This window comes from Medicago truncatula, chromosome 8 (assembly GCF_003473485.1).
Source record: "Medicago truncatula cultivar Jemalong A17 chromosome 8, MtrunA17r5.0-ANR, whole genome shotgun sequence".
Lineage (NCBI taxonomy): Eukaryota > Viridiplantae > Streptophyta > Magnoliopsida > Fabales > Fabaceae > Medicago > Medicago truncatula.
Genome location: NC_053049.1, coordinates 48,659,130 through 48,682,800, shown reverse-complemented (window position 1 = coordinate 48,682,800; position 23,671 = coordinate 48,659,130). Strand labels below are relative to the sequence as shown.

Sequence of the window (23,671 nt, the reverse complement as noted above, 5' to 3'; positions counted from 1 at the left end):
CTATTGTTCATGGCATGCTAGTTTATTCTTTTCACATCGATCGATGGGCGATTCGATTATTGAAGATGTTGGATAGATGGATTAAAAATTTTATTTGGAGTGGCGACATTTACACGCGCAAAATTTGTACAGTTTCTTGGAAGCAGGTTTGCCTTCCTTGAAATTCTGGTGGTCTTGATTTAAAATCCACTCGCTCTATTAATTCATCTCTACTTCTGCATCTCAGTTGGAACCTATTCACGCAAGACTCTCAATGTTCTAATCTGTTTCAGAAGAGATTTCTTTCTTTCGGTCTCCCTCGCAACCGATACTTCAAGTCCTCTATTTGGCCCGGTGTAAGGGAGTTTTTGTCTCTGGTTAGAAAATTCTGAGTGGATTATTGGTAACGGTAACAACATTAATTTATGGCTGGATAATTGGATGGGTACTCCGCTTGTCACATTGTTTAATGTCCCCCCTTCAATGTTTCCAACTCTCGATGAAAAGCTGGATTCTATTATAGTTCACGGTAAATGGGAGATTCCGAAACCGCTTATTGACTTCCCAACGGTGGCTGAAAACGCTTTAAAAATCATGCTTCCGGTGACACCGTTCGCTGATAGGCGCATCTGGAAAAATGCAGCAGATGGCGTCCTATCAGCAAAGCTTGTGTACCAAGCCCTGCTCCCTCCCGTTGTCACGCTGGACTGGGCTACGGATATATGGCGCAAATGTATTCCCCCATCCCACTCTTTTGTATTTTGGCGTCTCATGCTTTTAAAACTTCCTACGGATGAGAATTTACAAAAGCGTGGCTGCACCTTGGTTTCGATCTGTGTCCTTTGTGGAAAGCAAGCAGAAACTTCAGCTCATTTATTTCTTAATTGTGAATTTTCGGTAGCAATTTGGAGATGGCTAGGTTTCAAACTCAACTGCACTTTTTTACTGACATCTTTTGCGTCCCTACTGACTTCTATACTGCAAAGGTGCAGCTCTCAGCTGCGTGATGTTTATATGGCTGTTATTGTGCATACGATACATACCATTTGGTTGGCTAGGAATTCTATTCGTTTCAGCACCGCAAAATTTACTCTTCATGCTACTACCACGAAGATTGCAGCAATGGTTTCTTTGTCCGGCTTCTCTTCCACTGATAAATGTTTATTATGTGATGTTGATTTATTGGATGCATTTCTGGTCCCTCCTTTGCACAGGCGTGTTGCAGATATTATTACAGTGGTTTGGAAACCTCCCACCATCACTTGGGTCAAGGCGAATACGGATGGTTCGGTCGTTAATTTAAATGCTGCTTGCGGTGGGATTTTTCGAGATTTTAGGGGAATATTTTTGGGAGGCTTTGCGACTAATCTTGGTGATTGCTCGGTCTTTGAGGCGGAGCTTACGGGACTCATGATTGCTATGGAATCTGCAGCCCTTTACAACATGTCAAGGGTGTGGCTGGAGAGTGATTCCTCAAGTGCGGTTCAGGCCTTCAAGAATCCATCTATCATTCCTTTGCGGTTACGGAATCGTTGGCACAATTGCATGCAGCATGGTTTATTCGTCATTTGCTCCCATATTTTCCGTGAAGGAAACAGTTGTGCAGACACCATGGCTTCTTTGGGACACAATATGACAGCTACTTCTTGGTATCATTCTATGCTGGCTTCACCTGCGGTTGATTTTGCTAGAGACAAACATCGGCTACCCAATTATTGATTTCCTTAGCCATTTCTAGTCATTTTCTTTATCTTTTCTTTGTTCCCCGAGGGTTTTGGCCTAGTCCCCCCTCTTGTACATATTTTTATCTTTTTTAATAATATTATGTATTGGGAAGGCGGTAGAGGATGGGAGTTTCTGTTGGGTGCCAACCTAGTTGGGATGCTTAAGATTCGCCCGGATGCCCAACCTTTCTCTTGGCCTTATAAAAAAAATATCAATTTTTTTAAATACCAATGCTTTTATATAAAAAGATACTAGGTTTTTTAGTGTAACATTTTTTTAAATATACAGTATAGTTTTTCTCAAGTTGCAGTCAAAGGGATTTTTTTTTTTTTGAGGGGGGATTTTTTTTTTTTTTTATGAACTGAGAATGTTGTTTAACATCTAAAGAATATTTGATTTACTCCAAATATTATCTAAGAATATCTATGCATAGATTAGATATCATACTCCTATCTTCCTTAAAAATAAAAAAATTCATACTCCTCATCAAGTATCTATGCTATAACTCTTTTAAAAAGAAGGATATATGTTCTAATAAAACGTGATAAATGTGTCATCTATGACATGTAACAATAAAAATCGGTCTGCTCGCTCCTTGTCCGCATATTTCATTACAGTAGACAAATCCCAAAGATATATGAAGTCTATTTTTATAGAAAAATGATGTACACCCTATATGAGTGTATAAACCATGAAAGAAAGGGAGAAAAAAAGTGATGTGATATATATATATATAATATGTTAATGATGTGGTAAGAGGAGAAAGATAAAATAAAATGAGATATGAAATGAATGTATGTATTTAAAGGAATATTCATCATGTTGATTTTATAACTCACTAATGAAAACAAAACTATTACGCAAAATGCAAAGCATAATATAAATTTATAAACCTATAAGTTCAAATTACAACCTCATTACCAAAATGAGTGACCTATAAATTATGTGTAGTTGAAAGTTCTATCCCACACTGCATATCAAAAACTACCAAAAACAACATGCTAGTTTTATGATGATGAACATCTGTAATGGATGGTAAATGAAATTTATAGTTGAACCTCAACAATTGTGATAATACTCTTTTCTAATTATATAAGAAAGTAATGAGAAAAGCAAGCCGAGATTCCAAAAGAGAGGATTGATATGTTGTCATTGAATGCCTCATCCTACTATGTGCCAACCTTCCTTAAACACCCTCATTGAGTATATCTTGTGTTAGCCTTCTTATACCTCTTTCCCCTTCCAAGCTCTTGAGGCTGAGTTTGTGGAGCAGCCACCATCCTTCCTAGCTCTTGAGCCTGAGGACCAGCCACTACCCTTCCTAGCTTTTGAGTCTGAGAACCAGTCACCACCATTCCTAACTCTTGAGGCTGAGCTTGAGGACCAGCCACCACCCTTCCTAGCTTTTGAGGTTGAGCCTGTGGAGTAGCAACCACCCTTCCCAGCTCTTGAGGTTGAGCATGTGGAGAAGCCACCACCCTTCCTATCTCTTGAGCCTGAGGACCAGCCACCACCCTTCCTAGCTTTTGAGGTTGGGTCTGTGGAGCAGCAACCACCCTTCTTAGCTTTTGAGTCTGAGAACCAGCCACCACCATTCCTAGCTCTTGAGGCTGAGCTTGAGGACCAGCCACCACCCTTCCTAGCTCTTGAGGTTGAGCATGTGGAGCAACCACCACTCTTTCTAGCTCTTGAGCCTGAGCTTGAGGACTAGCAACCACCCTTCCTAGCTTTTGAGGTTGAGTCTGTGGAGCAACAACCACCCTTCCTAGCTCTTGAGTCTGAGGACCAGCCACCACCATTCCTAGCTCTTGAGGTTGAGCTTGAGGACCCGCCACCACCCTTCCTAGCTTTTGAGGCTGAGCATGTGGAGCAGCCATCACCCTTCCTAGCTTTTGAGGTTGATCCTGTGGAGCAGCAACCATCCTTCCTAGCTCTTGAGCATGAGGACCAGCTACCACCCTTCCTAGCTCTTGAGGTTGAGCCTGAGGAGCAATCACCACCCTTCCTAGCTCTTGATCTTGAGGACCAGCTACCACCCTTTCTAGCTCTTGAGGTTGAGCCTGAGGACCAGCCACCACCCTTCCTAGCTTTTGAGGCTGAGCATGTGGAGCAGCCATCACCCTTCCTAGCTTTTGAGGTTGATCCTGTGGAGCAGCAACCATCCTTCCTAGCTCTTGAGCATGAGGACCAGCTACCACCCTTCCTAGCTCTTGAGGTTGAGCCTGAGGAGCAATCACCACCCTTCCTAGCTCTTGATCTTGAGGACCAGCTACCACCCTTTCTAGCTCTTGAGGTTGAGCCTGAGGACCAGCCACCACCCTTCCTAGCTCTTGATCTTGAGGACCAGCTACCACCCTTTCTAGCTCTTGAACCTGAGGACCAATCTCCACTTGCATTGTAGCTTCACCGAAATCTGTTATAGTATTATTCACTTCCACGATGTTGTCCACACTCGATACACCATCATTAACTGCATTATTCATATGAGGAACATGCATTGGTGATTGTTGTTGATTATTAATATCTTCTTCCTGCTGAAGCATTGCATTACTATTATTCGCTGTCAAGCTTCCAAGACCAACTGCGTGATCAGCTATATAATATTCACTTGGAAGTTGTTGCTCCCATGTTGCATATCCATGATGTAGGTTCATGTTGGGTTGTTGAGGAAAATGCCTTGGTAACAATTTTCTGGGAACTTGTTGAGAACTGCAAGCATATGCCATTGGATATTGTTGTTCTGCAACATGAGAATTGTGAGACCACTGTGATGATTCTAATACAACAGCATGAGCAGAAGCATCATAAGCTTGAAAATAAAGTTTTGGAGATCTATCATGTGAACTGTTGGATTCCACAACCAGGAGAGCTTGCTCATGTTCTTGTTGATGTTTATTTAAATATAATCTATATTTCTGCAAATCAAAATATATAACAATATAAATTACAGTTTCAAAATGCTAGTGTTAGTGTACATTAAATAATTCCCTAAAAAAAGTGTACAATTTATTGTCTTGGTTTAATTAATGGTATGGAAACAAGATTGATATCTATGTTTAATTTCATGCAAGACAAGCTTCTGCTTGGTTAAGTATTAGGGCATTTAATTTGAATGACTGAGAAAACTTTATAACTGAACAAATCAAAAAATCAAAATTTTGAGTTAGCTCCTTTTCAGGGTAAACTGGTAATATATATCCGAATGAAAGTTAAAGACTAATAATCCATAAAATATATTGAGATTCCTATAAAAGATTAATAATATGTCACAAACATATGTTTTCTATATACCCGTCAAATTTTCCAAACCATAAATAATTTTTTTTTTTGAAGGACCAAACCATAAATAATCAAATTTTTAGTTTACAATTATAAATCCTTTATTTATTCATTTTTGACAAACAAAAAAAGTTTTAATTTCAAAGAACGGATTTATCACAAATTTTATGGGTTAAAACGGAAATTACCTGAAGATGACTGCCTACCTGCTCCCTTGTAAGTCCAGGCACCTTCATATGTTCAAGAATTGTTTTTGGCACCGCCTCTGAAAGAAAAAAATAAACAAAGAGAAAGAGTGAGAGAGAAAAAAATTGTTATGACAAGTTGCAAAAATATAAATTGAACTTTATTTCCAAAAACAAATTTTACACTGTCATCTAGTATAATCATCTCTTCAAATCACTCCACTACATGTCACTTTAATGATATGACATGCATCAATAGTTGATTCATATTAGATGTTAGAGTAAACTACGAATAAATTGATTAAACTTTTGATAAAAACAAGAATAGGTAAAGAATGCGTACTGGAACTGGAACTGGAACTGGAAGCATCAAGTTCTTTAACAGCCTTCATGAATTGCTCATGTAATTCTAAAGACCATACCACACGCTCCTTCTTCGTCTTCTTCGTCTTCTTTCTCTTCTTTGTCTTCTTTGTCGGGGGTGGTTCGGGTATATCTTCGTCATTTAAGCATAAATTTGAATCATCTCTTGCCCTTATTTGGCTACCTTCAACCCCCAATTGCTCATTGATTTTTTGTTTTTTATTTCCTTTCATCATTTTCCTAACAGCATGATGCCACATATACTTTACTTGATTTTCAGAGAATGGCTTGACCCAACAGTCACAAGCTCCATTTTCAATTGCATTCAATATTCCAGTTGTTGATCCTTCAGAACACATCGTCACTGCACATATATGTAACATAAATAAATTATATAATGTCTCATCTCATGTAAGTATAAATTAATCATGTGATATGATAATATAATTAATTGTATATTTACTTACTAATGACAGGAATATCGATTTGTTGTGTCAATTGTTGCAAGAAATCAAATGAATCCATGTCGGGCATTTGAGTTTCAAGTAGTACCAAATCAAAATGCACCTTTTGTGCTATCAAATTCATGGCTGAAGAAACCGTCCAGCATGTCGTAACTGAAACAAAGAACACAAAGATTGAGACTTTCATAGGTTAACATAATTCAATTAAGAATCAAACAAGGTACCATATATTAATTTACAAACCTTGGTAATTGAATTGAGACAATTTTTTCTCAATAGCATTGAGAAGATGGATATCATGATCAATCACAAGAACTTTAACATTGGCTGGAAACACATTCCCAAAGGAAAAAGTCATTGCAAAAGAAAAGAATAGTTGTTTGTGAAGTGAAAGAGTGAGCAAGAAATCAAACACTATCACTCTTGATTTGATGATTCAAGTAAGGTGGTTTTAGCATATATATAGTCCAGTGAATTTCCATCTCTTGATTTGCAATGAGAGAGAAAGAGAAAAAAGGGAAAAGATGCATTTAAAGGTGGAGATTAAAACTGGAGAGAATCATGTGAAAACCTCACTGGAGGAGATCCATAGATGAAATCCAAAAACTGTAGTTGGATCCAATCGACTAAGTCAGCTGTATAGAACCTGTATTTTGTAAATTCAATGACACAAACCAGAATTTAGTCATAGAGTTGAATGTAATTTTTTTTTTATGGTAGAGCTTTAATATTTAAAATCTTATAAAATTAATTATTATTGTATTTTTCTAAATAAATAACAATTATAATAAGAAATAAGAAATACTACCAATTTTACTTAATTGGTCAAAGCGACTTTTCACAAATAAATAAATAAATAAAAGATATTTGGAAAAAATAACACAGTAAAAGGATAATAGGTATATTAGGAAATGAAGCAATAAATTATTTTGAATCAATGAATTTTATTATTTTTTTGTGATATTTTGATTCAATGAATTGACTAAGATTGGTTTTCAATATTGACCGATTGATTTTTTTTTTTTGAATAAATATATTGACCGATTGATTTTAAAATCAATATATAAATCTTGTTTAAATATAATATGAGATTAACAAAACGATGTATAAATCTTGTTTAAATATTCAATGAATTTTATTATTTATTTTGTGATATTTTGATTCAATGAATTGACTAAGATTGGTTTTCAACATTGACCGATTGATTTAAAATCAATATATAAATTTTGTTTAAATATAATATGAGATTAACCAAACAATTTTGTCCTTAACTCAAGTGGTTAATGAGTTCCTCCAAAGCATGAAGGGTTCGTCAAAATCTGAGTTTGATTCTTGCTGGAACAATGATCATGTCATGCTTACCTCACGGCCGAACGATAGATCATCATGAATCCTTAATTTTAATAATTTTGCAGTGGCTCCTCTTTGAGGTCTCAGGTTCGATTCTCTTTGATGTCAATTTGGATGGACTAGTTTATCTTCTTCAAAAACAAAGTTGCAGTGGTTTCTTAATTTTAATAATTTTGTAATCTTTATAAAAAAAAAAAAAAAAATACATGCATTTATAATACTGCTGAAACCAAATTTATTTAATTATTTTTAAACTCTAAGTTTTTGAACAATTTTTTAAATATTTGTTTATAATATTATAAAAATTTCTCAGCAAAAGTTCAAAATTTAATTTCAGTGTTGGTGTATTTGTTACTTTTAAATTGAGCTTTTGTCATTTAAAAAACTCATATACTGTTGAAACCAAATTTATTTAATTATTCTTAAACTATTAAATATTGAGCTTTTAACATTTTAAAAAACTCATATAATGCTGAAACCAAATTTATTTAATTATTCTTAAACTCTTAAGTTTTAGAACAACATTTTGAATATTTGTTTATAATATTATAAAAAGTTTTTCAATAAAAGTTCAAAATTAAATTTCTATGTCGAGGTATTTGTTACTTGTAAAAGAATTGTTATAAGTTTTTGAATAATTATAGATATGTATGTTTTCTTTAAAGAGTTAATGGTCTGATTATGTATTTATATATATTGCTTATTTGTTTCTTTGCAAATTTGTAGAATTTTAAAAAGCGAACAACCTTATAAAATGTATAACCTAATATGTGTAGATCAAACAAAGACTTACATGAAATTTATTTCAGATATGTTGTTGAAGGATTTCAAATCATTTATGTGATTGTTATTATTTTTAATAATGAATTTCTACACAAATAACTTACTAAACATTTTTTTCAAATTGAACTCATGACAATAATTTTATTCACCACAATTTTTAACAATATAACATTTTACATATAACTCTATCGTGCAAAGCAGGGATCCAGTTAAAATAAAATCAAACATCCCTTTAGCTCCAATATTCAGTTGTGTGGATTACAGACCATATATAAAATTTGCTTAACTGTAATGATTCTGAACACAAGTTATATCAACTAATATCAATGTCGTATAAAAAAGGTGAACAAATATAAGAAATTAGGGATTGTAAGAAAACAATTCTTAGCGATTAAACCTAAAACACATTGAAAGAAATTAGGAATCAAACGTCACGAAAGCATACAAATCAGTAATGATGAAAATAAAATAGATTTAATAGGAAGTTTCTAGTATAAAAAGTTAATATTTCATTTAACCTAATCTAACCTTTTAAAAATCCTAAACAAACATAACATTTTTTTAGAGTGTATTCTTAAAAAGCTCATGCATTTATCCCACTTCCATATTTATAGATGCAAGCCTATCAAGAATATTCGTATAGTTACGTACTCCACATAGAGTATAAATCTCATTAAAAGTTTATACTCATCATCCTCTCGTCGTGTCGAGAATCATGTATCTTTTAGTTTATAATAGCAGGATCGTTTAATATTGGTTCACACTTTGTTTTTAACCATTAAATCTAATTCTTAAGATCTCTAATCGTTTAAGTTGAGTTACCATCTCGACTTTCTATCTTGCTAAAACTTTTGTCAAATGATCAACTAAATTTTTATCGGTACATGTACATGATCTCCTCTAAAATCTCCTTTTGAGAGGAACTCTCTTACATTTACCATCATGATAAATGTAGAAACTAATAGATGGTTTGTCGATCATCCATGATCAATCACATATAAAATGAGAGGTTCAAATACCTACCTATACTATATAAAATCCATGATCATCATATCTACAGACTATAGGGAACCTAATCACATGCTTATAAATAGGCAAATTTTATGGTACATTCAATATATTTGAGTGTATTGATATACTCACTCTTTAAATTAATAGTTAAATGAATTGTTTTTTTTTTTGAAGAAAACTATTATTTTTTATCATTTATAATTATAATAACTAAATCATATTCATCAAAAGTGTCAACGAAATAAAATTAATTTTCTTTTGAATTTTTATCACTCATAGTTGAGAACTTGATTATTTTTTATGATAATATGTAAAAGCATAATAAATCAAATTTTGTTGAATTTAAGATTTGAATGTTGGTCCAAAAGGATTTAAAACCTTAAAATTTGATCAACTAAACTAGATAATATTGATCATTAGTATGTCATATTATATATTTATAATTAAATTGATTTATTTTAAAAAAAAAATTAACCGAAAATTTTGAGGCCTAAAACTCTCACTTAGATGGATTTGAAGCATGGTGGTTTGATACTTATCATATTTTGATATGACTATACACACATTATATTTTGATATGATATGATATTTTACCAAAAAAAAACGTGACCATCGAAGGAAGAAATCAAATGGAAGTGATGAAACCACGACACCCCTTGTAACTAAAAACTAAAAAAGACATGTGAATTTCCCGCTAAGTCACACAAAAATATCTTGTCTTGGTCTCAAAAAAATAAAAATAAAAATATCTTACCTTACCTTTCCATTCCATTCCTATGACGTGGTGAGAAAGAATTCAGTCACAGATATTTTCCTATCATATCAAAAATATCTCTGCTGCTTACCATGTGTTACACCATGTTGACTCTTTTCTTATTCCAATTCACCCCTCACTTTCTTTAAAACTACAAAAATGCCACTACCTCCACAAACACAAACCCTTCAGTAGTTTATTCTTTTTAGAAGGTTATTTCCGTCCATAAAACTCAAACATTCTTTCTTATTACATACTCCTAGCTTTGTGTTTGTCAGAAAAAACAGAACAAGTTTGTTTCGTTCTGACAATAGATAGATAGAGAGAGAGAGAGAGAAACATGGCTATGGCAAGAGATAAAAAAGAAGATGAAGAAGAGGTTCATAATCAAAATCAAAAGGTTGGGAAGAGATTGAAATGCATGAACATGATGAAGAATGAACAAGAAGAAAATCAAGTAGTTGATGAAGAAGAAAGTGAGCTTCCATTAAAACCAGAACTTTTCTTCTACCCAACAACACCAACATCTTTTGTTGTATCAGATGCACTTGAATCAGATTTTCCAATCATTTATGTCAACAAAGTCTTTGAAATCTCAACTGGGTATCGTGCTCATGAAGCCCTTGGTCGTAACTGGTAAGATTTTTTTCATTTCTTGCATCATAATTTTGTTGGGGTTTATCTTTTTTGTTGATTTAAGGTTGGGATTTTATGTAAATTTTATAAATTTACTTCATTTAATTATGATCCACTTTCCTTAAACTAAAAATAAACCCTTTTATCAAACGGTGAAAATGATTCCATTCCTTTCAGATCTATACTATGTTGAGATTTTATAGTGCCAATTTTGTTTCATTTTGCAAACCCCATTTTTATGGAATCCATTCTTTCTAATTTTGATTCCCCTAGCTTCCTTCTTATTGGATAATAAATAAATTTTATTTTTATAAATTTCTATTTATCAAATTTTATTTTTGTGATTTCACAATTTGAAGTTTATTTTCCATTCTCTTAATTTAACTTTTTGACAACATGGTTACTTGGTAAACATTGTGATGTGCTTAGTACTTTCCATAATAATTAAGGTTCCATCAATTGATTGTGCTTGTGAATTAACTACTTGTGAAAAAGATTTTGTTCTGAATGTATTGATCAAAGATGTGACTCATAGAATCAATGATAGGGAATTGTCCTTTTTGGTTATATTTGATATTTTCATTCCTTTTTTACAAGATATTTCTTTTAGATATTTTGATTTGGTTCACTTTTGACAAAATATACCTCTAATTGCTTTAGAATTTCTTTTGTTTCCAGCCGGTTCTTACAATATAGGGATCCTAGAGCTCAGAGACGGCATCCTTTGGTGGATCCAGTCGTTGTGTCTGAGATTAGAAGATGTCTTGAAGAAGGTATTGAGTTCCAAGGTGAACTTTTGAATTTCAGAAAGGATGGTACTCCCTTAGTCAACAGACTTAGGCTTACGCCAATTCATGATGATGATGGAGTCGTGACACACATAATAGGTATCCAAATCTTTTCCGAGGCAAACATAGACTTGAACCGCGTTTCTTATCCAGTTTTCAGAGAGACTTGCATTCAAGATTTTGATAAAAATGCTAAATATTCTCCCAAAAGTGGGAAATTATTGTACACTCCGCAGAAGCGCGAAGAGATGTGTGGCATTCTTCAGCTTTCTGATGAAGTCTTGGCGCACAACATATTGTCACGCTTGACACCGAGGGATGTTGCATCGATCGGTTCTGTTTGCAGGAGGATCCGTCAATTAACAAAGAACGAGCACGTTAGGAAGATGGTTTGTCAAAATGCATGGGGCAAAGAAGTGACAGGTACATTGGAACTGATGACCAAGAAGTTAGGTTGGGGTCGTCTGACTCGGGAGCTTACTACTCTTGAGGCTGTTTGCTGGAAAAAAGTTACAGTTGGAGGCGGGGTTGAGCCTTCACGCTGCAATTTCAGTGCTTGTGCTGCAGGAAATAGGCTTGTATTATTTGGAGGTGAAGGAGTGGATATGCAGCCTATGGATGATACTTTTGTTCTAAATCTTGATGCTAAGAATCCAGAATGGCAAAGGGTTAGTGTGATATCATCCCCGCCCGGCCGATGGGGCCACACACTCTCTTGCTTAAACAGTTCTTGGCTAGTTGTTTTTGGTGGATGTGGTAGGCAAGGATTGCTCAATGATGTGTTTGTGCTTGATTTGGATGCTCAACAGCCAACATGGAAGGAAGTTTTCGGTGAAGCACCGCCTCTTCCGAGATCTTGGCACAGCTCATGCACAATTGAAGGCTCTAAATTGGTTGTCTCGGGCGGCTGCACAGATGCTGGAGTACTTCTTAGTGACACATATTTACTTGACCTCACAATAGATAATCCTACATGGAGAGAAATTCCAACTTCATGGACTCCTCCTTCTAGGTTAGGGCACTCACTCTCAGTTTATGGTAGGACAAAGATTCTCATGTTTGGTGGACTTGCAAAGAGCGGACACTTAAGGTTAAGATCAGGTGAGGCTTATACAATAGATTTAGAAGCTGAACAACCACAATGGAGGCAACTAGAATGTAGTGCATTCACAGGTTTATCAAATCAAAATGCTGTTGTACCTCCTCCTAGACTAGATCATGTTGCCGTAAGCATGCCTTGTGGGAGGGTTATTATATTTGGAGGTTCCATTGCAGGTCTTCATTCACCGTCTCAACTATTTCTATTGGACCCTGCCGAAGAGAAACCGACGTGGAGGATCCTCAATGTTCCGGGGGAACCACCTAAATTTGCTTGGGGTCATAGCACTTGTGTGGTTGGAGGGACTAGGGTTTTGGTGTTGGGTGGACATACCGGGGAGGAATGGGTACTAAATGAGTTGCATGAGTTATGCTTGGCAAGTCGACAAGACTCTGACATGTGATGAGTGATCGCTTATGAAAATCAACTGAACCGGATCCTCTACAGACAGTCTATCCGAATCTCAGTTGTTGGATTAAGCTGCAACTCGGATCAAACGGTCGAGATTTGGCTGAATTGGCTGCAGAGAAGAGGATCTAGTCTGAAATCAAACCATATCTCTTCTCTCAAGACAAGTTTTTGGTTACAAAAGAAAAGTTTACTTTCGGTTTACTTAGTAGTTTGGTTTTGTTTATAAACTATATTGTATGTCTGTTATATGCCATTTGTATTATGAGTATATTTACCACGGTTTATGTTTGTATGTGGCTCTAGGAAACCTCTCTCTATATCAGTTATATTGTATCATCTCTCCTTTTACAATTATTTCTTATGAAAATTCTTTTATTGATTTAAAAAAAATTCATAATATATAGACTTTTTACACGAATAATCCTAGAATCAGTGACAATGTAAAACTGTTTACACTTTACATTATTGAAAGTAATTTAACTTTTTCTTTTTGAAGAAAAAAGTAATCTAACTTGAATACACTCTTAAATGCATTAACAACGAAAAACAAAGGTTAAGCTTGAAGAAAAGGACAGATAGAGACAAATAAAAAATCAAGAAAATACTCTATCTATCTCATTAAAAGGGTTGTTTAACAAGTGATATTACTCGGATTGTTAATAAATTTTATCTAAAAGAATTGTCCCAGAGAACCTGAATTTGATTTTTTTAATGGAGCAATATTTGGTCGCATCAATAAAAAACATGAACGTCGTTTAAATGTCACACTTTTTAAGATTAGAAATTAATGTATCAAAAGATTAAGGGGGAAATGGAAGTGTTGAAAGTGCTGGAAGTTGTTATGAATATTGTCGAAAAAAAATTGTAGACTGGAAGTAGTCAAGTGAACTATCCATTTTTGAGGAAAATGAACTGTTTAATTAAATACTAAGTGTTTATATTATAGACATATTTTATACATTTTATTAACGTGAAGACCATCATCTTTAGTAAAATATTCCCTCAACATTTTTTCATCCACAAGCATCAACCGTGAGACTCTATTTAAAGGAATCCAAGTTCAATTTTAAGAGTAATGTAATTTTTTATGATAAAGTAGACTAATGTAATATTTGTAGCGTTTATTACATTATTTTTTTTAATATTACATTAGGTTTTATGAAGAAATATTGGACAACTATTAGGTTTTCACGACAAACTTTGAAGCTTTTACTTCAAGCTTATTCTCATATAGCAGATAATAAAATATTGAGTTAAAATGGTTAGCTCTTCTGAAAGAATCAACTTAATAATAATAATAATAATAATAATTGTTGAAAAATACGCAAACGACAACTCGTTAGTATATAAAATCACATCATAGAACTCAGTGGCTTTATACACTGGGCCAAAAGAATATATGCAAGTGCAAATCAATTGCTTGTAACCTTAGACTTTTCTGTTTGAGTTTGATTACAAAAATAATAAGACAACAAAATCTATAGCAAATCTTCCTCACAGTATCTGTTGTAAAATGTGGGATCTTCCCTATTTCCAAGCCACAGAGTCAATATCGTCTCTCGCTTGCTTGTACAATTCAAGCCTCTTAGCTATTTGATTTCTCTTTTCCATCAGGGATGGGTCTTCATCCAACATGGCACCCAATTTCTCCTTCTGCGTTTCATACAACCAGTTTTCAGTTATAATCTTACCACACAAAATGTTCCAATACGTGTATTTATCTATTCTACATCAACTATGGTAAAAATAAATACATTCTGCTACAACAAGCAAGGAAATCCCTAATGTTGTGCCTGACTATCTTGATTATAACAATTTTAGGAAAGTAGCCAGCTTTTTAGTATCTTTTCCAGAAAATTTTTGTGAATTTGCTTACACGAGTTAACATATGCTCAACTAGGTAACCTAGAAGCTACAATAAACTAATATGGTTACTATACACGGTTTAATAGTATAAATACACATATCTCCATGTGGGTACAATAATTTTCTACTTAAGGTCATTTCCATATCTTTGTAAATATATTCAAAAGCTTAATATATAGATTCGCCACATCAAGCATATGTTACAATTGCTCCAAGATATGCGTAACAAATATAATATCGCAAACAAGTTCATTAGGTTTTCATTTTCCCTGAAACATGAAGCGTTGTAATGGTGATATGGCTAAAATTACAAGTAACGCACATGCCCAACACAATTGTAACTTATCTATACCATAAAGATAACATCTTAAAGGAATGAGAGATTCTTAGATACGCAAAAATTTGACCAAAATCATACCTCCTTCTTTCCAACTTGAACATAAAAGTAGTTTAGCAATGATCTCTTGGCTTCTCTAACTTGACAATGGACTACGGCTTTTGGTATAGTATTCTTGAGTGTATCACAGACCATATTGATATAAGCACTTACATTTGATCCTGAAACAAGGAACGTAATGTATTTTTAACACGGTTAAACGTCTAACTTCAAAGATCTGCTTAAACAGTATTGAATGAAAATTCAAAATCAAAATTAGTAGACACTTGACATTTAAACTTAAACCCACCCTTAGAAAAACAAGTGGAAGCGAAAATTTTTAATGCATCTTGCTCTTCATTTTTTAAGAAAAAGAACTTACACAAGACATGGAAGAAAAAGAAAAAAACGTGTTTGTTTACAACTTCAAATACATTTTTCTTTTATCATAGTGGCTTTATGGAGAAGTTTCTATTTCTTTATTTAGCTTGTGAAAAATATTGTATTTGTTTAAAAAATGTCTTTTTCTGTTGATCCCGAGAACTATATGACGGGTTTAAGTCATGATTAAACCTCTTGCATATGTAAGGTCAGAGTGCCGCCGACAATAGTTTTGTTATGGGTCTCACTCTTTCTTGAACTCCACCTCAGCAGGAGCTTCATAGATTGTACATTCATATAAAAGATGTGTTCTTTACATGAGCATTAAAATGGCCATAACATAATAATATTTATTGATATTCATGTCATCAAGAGAGAGATACAAAAATTTCATGTGACGAGCCATGTAAAATTAAGATTCATAAACTATAGATCCATTCCAACCAAACAAGTCCTGTAATAGTAATACACTTAAAGAATGCAATTTATAGAGAAGACCAGTAGAAAACTACGTACCAATCTTGCGGAGGTGATTGTCAGTAAAATTATCATTGTTGGGGGGAGCATTCCGGTTTGAATTTGGTGGTCCATTTGGGTTCTTTTCTGGTTCAAGATGAATCTTCCTAAAGAATTCTGCTGTTAGATAGCTAGACTCCATATCAACCAGCCGCGTAACTGTCTTCTTGCTTTCGTCTCGGAATTTATCCAGTGCTTCATTTGCAGCGGTTGCAATGTCATTTGAAAGCGTTGGAAATCTTCTTAACTCCTGCACACCAAGAAGTATCACACATGTAAGATTCAATTTCTGGTTCTGGTGCATTACCCTCCTCCATCCCTCCCCAAAAGAATCAGTAATTCTCATTAAATCCTAAAGTAAATGTTCGGAGATATTATTTATAGACCTGAAAGGCATCTAACATCAGTTATTTAGTGCTGAGATATGAATATCTAGCATTGTTAGCTCTTGAACATTCATTATTTTTTTTCAGCATAAAAGGAACATTGATAACCTATGCTGGCGCGGATGAATTAAATGTTGAATAAAAACAGCCTCATCCAACATGCACGTCTATATTTGAAAGTCAAAACTTGTTGAAAAAGAGTTATAAATCAACTTATGTTCCTTACCTCTGTTTCTGCAATTGACTTACGTACAAGTTCCTTCAAAACAAAATGGACCTGAAGAATAAAAGATAGCATGTAACTTATATGTGGAAAGCATAATCTCACTTATATAAAGAACAGCAAGAACAATCGTTTGTTGCATAAAGAAAAACTAGAGAAGGAAAAACACAAGGTAAACAGTCATCAGGATATAATAGATAGCAACCACCATGGGAAGTAACTTCTCCTACAAAGTGCCATAAGGTAGGATAGGAAGAAATCTACTTTCAAAGTTACAAGCCTACAGGATTCCAACTTCAGGAAATGACATATCATAAACAAAAAATCGAGCAGCAGGACTTCTGGAGCAAGGAAATTGGGTTTTAACAATGACGGAAAAAACGAGGAAAATATAAAGGCATGTTTAACAGATGGAATTGTATGATCATAAATAATTATATTTGCATCTTATTTTAAACTAACTCCATCTGATCATGACAAAGGCTGAAAAGATGAACCAGTTGAAAAGATAAAAAAGCATTCTTTTGAAAATAAAGAAAGCAAGTGGGTGTGAAGGATTGTTAAATAATTAACTATTTCAAATTCAAATCTGGCAATTCCACTACATGAGACCAAGGAATAATGACAGAATGTAACATATAGTAAAGTCATGAAGTTCTATCAAAAAGAAAGTAAAGTCAGGAAGATTACAGCATCCACAGAGGCTTCTGCTGGGCCTTTGAAATAGCTGATGGACCCTTCAATGAGTCTTCTATAACCCTGCTCTGGAGCAATCAGATGAGGTTGATACCCATCAGCTTCAGTGACAACTTTTTGGACATTTTTTAAGGAAAGATGGCGATCAAAGGGAAGTTTTTTTAAAGCAGCCGGTAATTGGTGATCAAAAACTCCATATATACGGTCCCCACCAGGACGTCTGAAATAGAAGTTGGTCACTTAATCATATAAATTAAACTCTCCAAGAAAGTTAACCCTATTGATTGCATATCATTCTATAAAAAGGAAAACAATAGCATACTACAAGCTACTATAACTTAATAACCACACTTACCCTCCATCCAGGTGCTCTTTAAATACTTTATCAAATGCACGACACATTTCTAAAATGGTGTATAGTTGGGCCTGCAAAAGTAGCACAATTTATTAAACAGTACAAGCAGAAATTAGATAATTTCAAATCTAAGAAAAATAGTTTCATCATAGATCTCATTTCTGACCCCGGAATCCACTGCAATCGGCCTGCCAATGCGGTCTAACTCTGCATTAAGCTCATCAATTGTCTTGTTTATTAAGGCAATGATACTAGGTATCTTCTGCCTGATAACTTGCTCCAAATGCTGAAACCAAAGAAAGAAAGGAAAGAAAATCACTTCCCGTTGGCTGAATTAGAAATCCATAATGAGTTTAATGACAGTAAAAATGTTACAGAAAATGACTTTAATAAAACAAAAACACTAAATGAGAATACCTGAGATAGAAGCCTAGCAAGATATTCTGAGCCCATTTTATGCGCCAAATGTCCATATTCTGGACTTGTCTCAAAATATTCACGTTCCTTCCTTCGAGCAACAATCATGTCGACATTTTTATTAATATCAGCTTGTGAACGGTTCACAATTCCAACCCATGGATGCTGCAGCCTGTATTGCCGCCCTTCAAGAACCTTCATTTTCGCATAAAGAACATCCAACATTTAGCACTCAATTTCACACACAATTACATAGAAATCAACTAAGTTATTGAACACCAAAACAAAAGATAAGCATGCAGTTGTTAGAGATATCATACATCAACTGCATTAGTTCCTTTATCCATAAGATCAAGTTTTGTAACCACTCCAAATGTTCTTTCACCTGAAATAATAATAAGAGGTGTTTTCTCTACGTGAATGACGGCTCAAAAAGAAACGTGGAAGAAAACTATTGAAATGAGAGCTAAGTATATCCCTGAAATTCCTTACAGGCTTGCGGTGTAGACAGTCATACCTGAAGGATCGACTTCTTTTGCAATTTTTATGGCATCTGAAGTGGCAATATCTTGATTGGCAGGAGAGATGGCTAAGATAATGCAGTTCGGCTTCACAACGAAAAAACTCAATTAGACACTGAATTTGGTAAAAATGTATTAGAAAGACAGTTCAGTATGCTTAAAATGACACATGAATTACAATAACACATTATTGTGTTTCTATCGTTACTGGTTAAGGGTGATATAGCCCACGCTCGTTTTGACTGTTATGGTATAGTCTAATATCATTTGTTTATCTCTGGGTCTCTTGATCCTTCTTTACAACAACAATGAGGTACTTTCCCACTTGCAAGGTCGGTTACATGGATCAATCAATGTCTTATAAATCTTGTCATATATTAGATTAGATTCTGAGTTAGACCATTTGCATCTAAGTCTCTCTCTACTCCTAATCATTGGACCCCACTCCATCTGGTTAACCCTCCTTAGTGCTTTTACAAGCCTTCTCTAATCATGTCCACCACACCATCCAAGACTAGATTTAACCATCCTTTTTACATAGGAGGTTACCCTAATTTTGTCTCTAATAATTGTATTTCCCATCCTGCATTGCCTTGTGCGCTACTACTCGTCCATCATAACATTTTCATCTTTGTTAACTAAGTTTACTTTCTTATTGGCTTTATGCTTTCCAACATTCAGTTCCGTACAACCTTAAAATCAATTTTGTCATATTGCTAATATTCTCATCTTTGTCATATTTCTAATATTCTTGACCCCTTTGTTGTATAAAAACGATGCAAACTTAAAATCAATTCCAATTTCCAAGAACTGGAGATTTGAGTAATTTATTAATTCTTCAACTACATAATCCATTCTTTTGAAGTTGATTCCTGGTATGGTTTACAGTCAGGCAGACAAATGCATATCAGGTTGACAGTGAACTTATGGGTGACAGAGCAAATTGTGATGACACAACTAATCCAAAAAGAAGAATGTTCTCATAAAGATAGAGGAAAAATATTAAAGGAAAATATTTTCATGGAGAACAGATCCTCCTCACTTTATCCGTTAAATGAGAAGAAACAAATAACATAAACTTCTGGTATAAGATTACAGGATAAAAATGATAGATTTCCTGAAAGTGGTGCCTTATGTGAAAGCAGTTTACAGTGTATAGATTCAATCTTTTTTTAAATAACTTCGGAATAGTAAGGTTCTTTATACCAAGCTTGCTTGATAACAAAATAAAATAACTTAGGTATTACCAAGCTTGCTTGATAAAAAATTTAAATAACTTCGGTATAGTTAAGTTCTTTATACCAAGCTTGCTTGATAAAAAATTTAAATAACTTCAGTATAGTTAAGAGTATATGACAACAGCATTCTTTTCTTCATATCAAGAATATAATTACCTTCTCAACATACGAACGGACCATTTGTTCAATATCTTGAACAATACTCTCTTGTTGCCCCTCTGTAAAAGTAGCCGAAATTTCAGTGTAAGTCAGAGATTTTGACAAGCCTTCTCAGAATACCATTCAATTTTAAAGAAATTTCCGTGTTTTGGGAAATATGTTCAGTCTTACCTACTGCAACCTTTGTCAGCCCAGGAAGATCTATGAGGGTTAAGTTTACAACTGCAGATAAAACCCCAAAAAATAATCATATATCAGCAAGGAGAGTCGCGGAAAGAGGGCATTATTAATGAAAAAAAAAAACATATGTTTTCATATTCCCATTTCCCAACAAGGAGAGCGCAGATTCAAAGAGAAACCTAATGTTCTTCAACCACAGCAAATTCTTTATGATTTAAATAAGCAGAAAGTGCAATATGGTATGAAAACAGTCAGACAAAAAAATGCTAAGCCCCTATCTGAAGGACACAATACGAAAGCTATCACTTTAAAGCAATTTCTGTTGGCAATGATAATCATAATTACTATCCCTGTGAATTTTTTTTTAGCACCAGAGACCAATCATTGAGACTGCGAAGCATTAATACAGAATCTATATCAGCAACCTAAACAGGACAAAATCATCAATTTTGGCCACAGAGCCTGGTTGAAATAATTACCCAATAAAACAAATCATAATTTAATTTGCAAAACATTCACCAGTAGAAGGATGAGAGAACGTAAAAGTTTAGAATTCAACAAACATTAGTGTAAAGTTAAGCTCACTTTTAACTTCAGAATAGTGAGTGGAATCCACATGAAATAGTTCGATCTACATGAAATTTACCCCAATTGTCTAGAAAAGAGTATGTGTTGCTTCTCAACGATAACAAGGACATAAAAGGCAATTTTACACAATTCTAAAAGGCCCCAATCAAATTGCTTTCAAGCTTAATCCAAAATAATATACATGAACAATGCAGCTACATACCATTTGGAGAATAAATGCTGAGTTGAATAGGAATGTTTGAAATTTGCTTTGACTTCCCAGTTATTCGATCTGTTTCATCTGCTATTTCCTTCCTCACAGCAGCTGCATGGGCATTAAAGGAGCAGAATAGAACCAATTAGTTGGGAAATAGAGAATTACTGAAATCTCTTAGTTGTAAGCCACACTGATCAATGGACACAATCCTAGCATTTACTTTAAAGACATAAAAGGTCAACCCGGTGCACTAAAGCTCCCGCATACGCAGGGTCCAGGAAGGGGTCCCACCATTTGGTGTATTGTACGCAGCCTTACCCTGTTTTTTACACAAGAGGTTGTTTCCAAGACTTGAACCCGTGACCTTCTAGTCACATGACAGCAACTTTACCAGTTGCGCCAAGGTTACCCCTCTATTTACTTTAAAGACATAAAGTAAGTCTTATAAATGATTGCCAGTTTGAAACTTAAGTTCGCTATAAACTAAATAAACTTTCCTATGACTTAATGGTAACTAGTAAATTTTTGCCACAAGTGGTTAAATCTGCCACTACCTGTGAGAAGATAAATTATCCATTAAGTCTTAATAATATCAATTAATAATGGCGCATTACCATAAAAATGAAACAATTACATAAGGCTTTACACGATGCTAGCTTAGCTACTCATTATGGCATATCATTTTGAAACAAAATAAGAAACTTCGTTATACATAATTTTGGGTTAGAAATTTCAGTTACCGAAGTCGGTGAATCTCTTTCTTGGCAAGTGAAGAAACTCAGCATATTCCTGGCCATTTTCGGTCTTATGAAGTTGCAGTACCAGCGGCCTCCGCGTAACAATACCTTGTAAATAATGAAAGACAACATCAAAAAGCCATTCATTTGGAAGTACAAAAAAAATAGAATCTTCCACTCCAATCAATACAATGCACAACATCCCTTCACGGAGTGGAAATAGAAAAAAAAGAAAGGGAAAACAAAAAAAAAATGCCCGTCTAAGAGCAGCTACAACAACAACCAAGCCTTATCCCACTAAGTGGGGTCGGCTACATGGATCAAATGATGCCATAGTGTTCTATCATAAACCAAATTTGGATCCAACTCATTGACCTCTAAATCTAAGAGCAGCTACTTACAGTAAACTAAAAGGCTTATTAAACTCTTACATTCAATAAACACCAACTGCTACTCAGCATATTATAGATTCATTTATCGAATATGATACATAGATCTAGAACTATTGCCAGGTTTGAATAAACATTTTAAATAAGAACTTGTAGCTTAAAAAATTAACATCTTGATTGAGAGGTTATAGCACAAACACTTAATCATATAAGTGTGTATATGTAATAAGTATACCCTAATTCTATAACAAAAGATAAAACAAAGTCAAATAATATACATATAAGCTATGTTGGAGAGTTATGAACATGTCAACTAAGTTCAAATAAGTCAAAAATAAGTCAATCCACAGAGGACCTAAGTCTACAACTAATCTGAGAAACCAATCACATCGTATACGACTAATACTTACTTCAATGTGATTATCACAGTTGAAGTGATGAGATCTAAATATAAAATGTAATAATAAAATGAATACCAGATCCACGAGGAAGAAAGTCTCTTCCAACAACACTTTCCAAGACAGAGGATTTTCCTGAACTCTGTCCTCCGACGACAGCGACGGAAGGAAGAGCTTCCCAAAGAGATAAACCCTCGCCACCATGATCTCCTAAAACGGTACAAGCTCGTTGGATCTTGTTGATAAGACCGATCAAGCTCGTCATCGTCGCCATTTTGAATTTGAATTCAAATAAATATCACAGATCAGATCTATGATTTGATTTGATTTGGGTTTAGGAGGGAATGAACAAAGGTTTTAGATCGGAAGAGTTTTTGTTTTGAGATGCAAAATAAAATGAAATGTGTCTGTCTATGAAAGGAAAACCAACATTAACAGCAAATACAAAAATGGAATATAAGACCAACACAACACTCGTCTCGTATATCAAACGGTTGCTTCTTCTTTATTTTATGTCGTAATGGGGGCGTATCGTCATTTTACGCGTTCACTTGTACTGTATGAGTATGAGAGTTGGTTCAAAATAGAGTTAGTTCTATGGTCACATTTTGAAGACTATGGGTGACTCTTTTGACATTGACATTTCACTCATAAATAAATCGACGAAATCTCTTTTTTCCCCGTAAAATTGTAGGATGATACTTATGATTTTGCAAATTAATTTTATAGATTGAATACCCAAATTCGTTTCTGAATTTGCACGAATCGGCCAAAAATGTCCCCCAATTAGTCGAAATGCACGTTTAGTCCCTGAATTTAACAAACGTCAATCAAATTAGTCCCTACGTCCATTTGGGGCGTTAACGGTGATGACGTGGCTGTTAACATCTCATATGGGTTGTCATGTCAGATGCCACATAAGCAGGGACTAGATTGATGTATAATGACAAAAAAAATCAAAGACGAAATTGATTGATTTCAGAAAATATTTTCTAATATAGTCCCTATTAATTTTTACTTGCTATCAAATTGATCCCTGAATTATTTCAAAAAAACGTCAAATAAGTCCTTGAATTATATAAACATATTTCCAAGTTGATCCTTAATGCATATATTTGCAGCAAACGATTTAAAAATGACAAAACACACAACTTCATCCTTGAAAATATCATAAAATAAGTCATATGTCTTAAGTTTGAAATATTACATAGGCAAAAGCAAC

The 23,671-nt window shown here is 34.3% G+C and overlaps 3 protein-coding genes across 3 annotated transcripts; 1 reads left to right on the top strand and 2 right to left on the bottom strand.

Moving 5' to 3' along the window:
* Window positions 1-2,571: 2,571 nt before the first annotated feature.
* On the bottom strand, window positions 2,572-6,672 carry LOC11416746 (transcription factor SPT20 homolog). Its single transcript, XM_024772539.2, has 5 exons — window positions 6,239-6,672; window positions 5,999-6,148; window positions 5,512-5,895; window positions 5,172-5,248; window positions 2,572-4,619 (listed from the first exon to the last, which is right to left on the bottom strand). The coding sequence occupies exons 1-5, from the start codon at window positions 6,351-6,353 to the stop codon at window positions 2,901-2,903; spliced, it is 2,445 nt and encodes an 814-aa protein (XP_024628307.2). The 5' UTR covers window positions 6,354-6,672; the 3' UTR covers window positions 2,572-2,900.
* A 3,480-nt stretch (window positions 6,673-10,152) lies between these two features.
* LOC11417024 (adagio protein 3) lies at window positions 10,153-13,163 on the top strand. Its single transcript, XM_003630919.4, has 2 exons — window positions 10,153-10,529; window positions 11,208-13,163. Exons 1-2 carry the CDS (start codon window positions 10,234-10,236, stop codon window positions 12,817-12,819), a joined length of 1,908 nt encoding a protein of 635 aa, XP_003630967.1. The 5' UTR covers window positions 10,153-10,233; the 3' UTR covers window positions 12,820-13,163.
* A 949-nt stretch (window positions 13,164-14,112) lies between these two features.
* LOC11417023 (dynamin-related protein 1C) lies at window positions 14,113-23,007 on the bottom strand. The gene is made up of 15 exons (XM_003630917.4): window positions 22,528-23,007; window positions 21,666-21,770; window positions 20,932-21,033; window positions 20,133-20,183; window positions 19,959-20,020; window positions 18,561-18,651; window positions 18,364-18,428; window positions 18,044-18,238; window positions 17,793-17,912; window positions 17,627-17,697; window positions 17,266-17,491; window positions 16,579-16,629; window positions 15,967-16,216; window positions 15,112-15,251; window positions 14,113-14,480 (listed from the first exon to the last, which is right to left on the bottom strand). Exons 1-15 carry the CDS (start codon window positions 22,721-22,723, stop codon window positions 14,355-14,357), a joined length of 1,851 nt encoding a protein of 616 aa, XP_003630965.1. The 5' UTR covers window positions 22,724-23,007; the 3' UTR covers window positions 14,113-14,354.
* Window positions 23,008-23,671: the final 664 nt, after the last annotated feature.

What these genes read in the sequence shown, in the direction of transcription:
- LOC11417023 (XM_003630917.4), bottom strand. Translation starts at nt 22,723, where the DNA reads ATGGCGACGATGACGAGCTTGATCGGTCTTATCAACAAGATCCAACGA. An exon ending in TTGCTAGGCTTCTATCTCAG is followed by an intron (nt 17,913 to 18,043) that starts GTATTCTCATTT and finishes CTTTGGTTTCAG; the next exon opens with CATTTGGAGCAAGTTATCAG. An exon ending in CAGAAGCCTCTGTGGATGCT is followed by an intron (nt 16,630 to 17,265) that starts GTAATCTTCCTG and finishes TTTATTCTTCAG; the next exon opens with GTCCATTTTGTTTTGAAGGA.
- LOC11416746 (XM_024772539.2), bottom strand. Translation starts at nt 6,353, where the DNA reads ATGACTTTTTCCTTTGGGAATGTGTTTCCAGCCAATGTTAAAGTTCTT. An exon ending in GTCTCAATTCAATTACCAAG is followed by an intron (nt 6,149 to 6,238) that starts GTTTGTAAATTA and finishes TCTTTGTTTCAG; the next exon opens with TTACGACATGCTGGACGGTT. An exon ending in AGGTAGGCAGTCATCTTCAG is followed by an intron (nt 4,620 to 5,171) that starts GTAATTTCCGTT and finishes TTTGATTTGCAG; the next exon opens with AAATATAGATTATATTTAAA.
- LOC11417024 (XM_003630919.4), top strand. Translation starts at nt 10,234, where the DNA reads ATGGCTATGGCAAGAGATAAAAAAGAAGATGAAGAAGAGGTTCATAAT. An exon ending in GAAGCCCTTGGTCGTAACTG is followed by an intron (nt 10,530 to 11,207) that starts GTAAGATTTTTT and finishes TTTTGTTTCCAG; the next exon opens with CCGGTTCTTACAATATAGGG.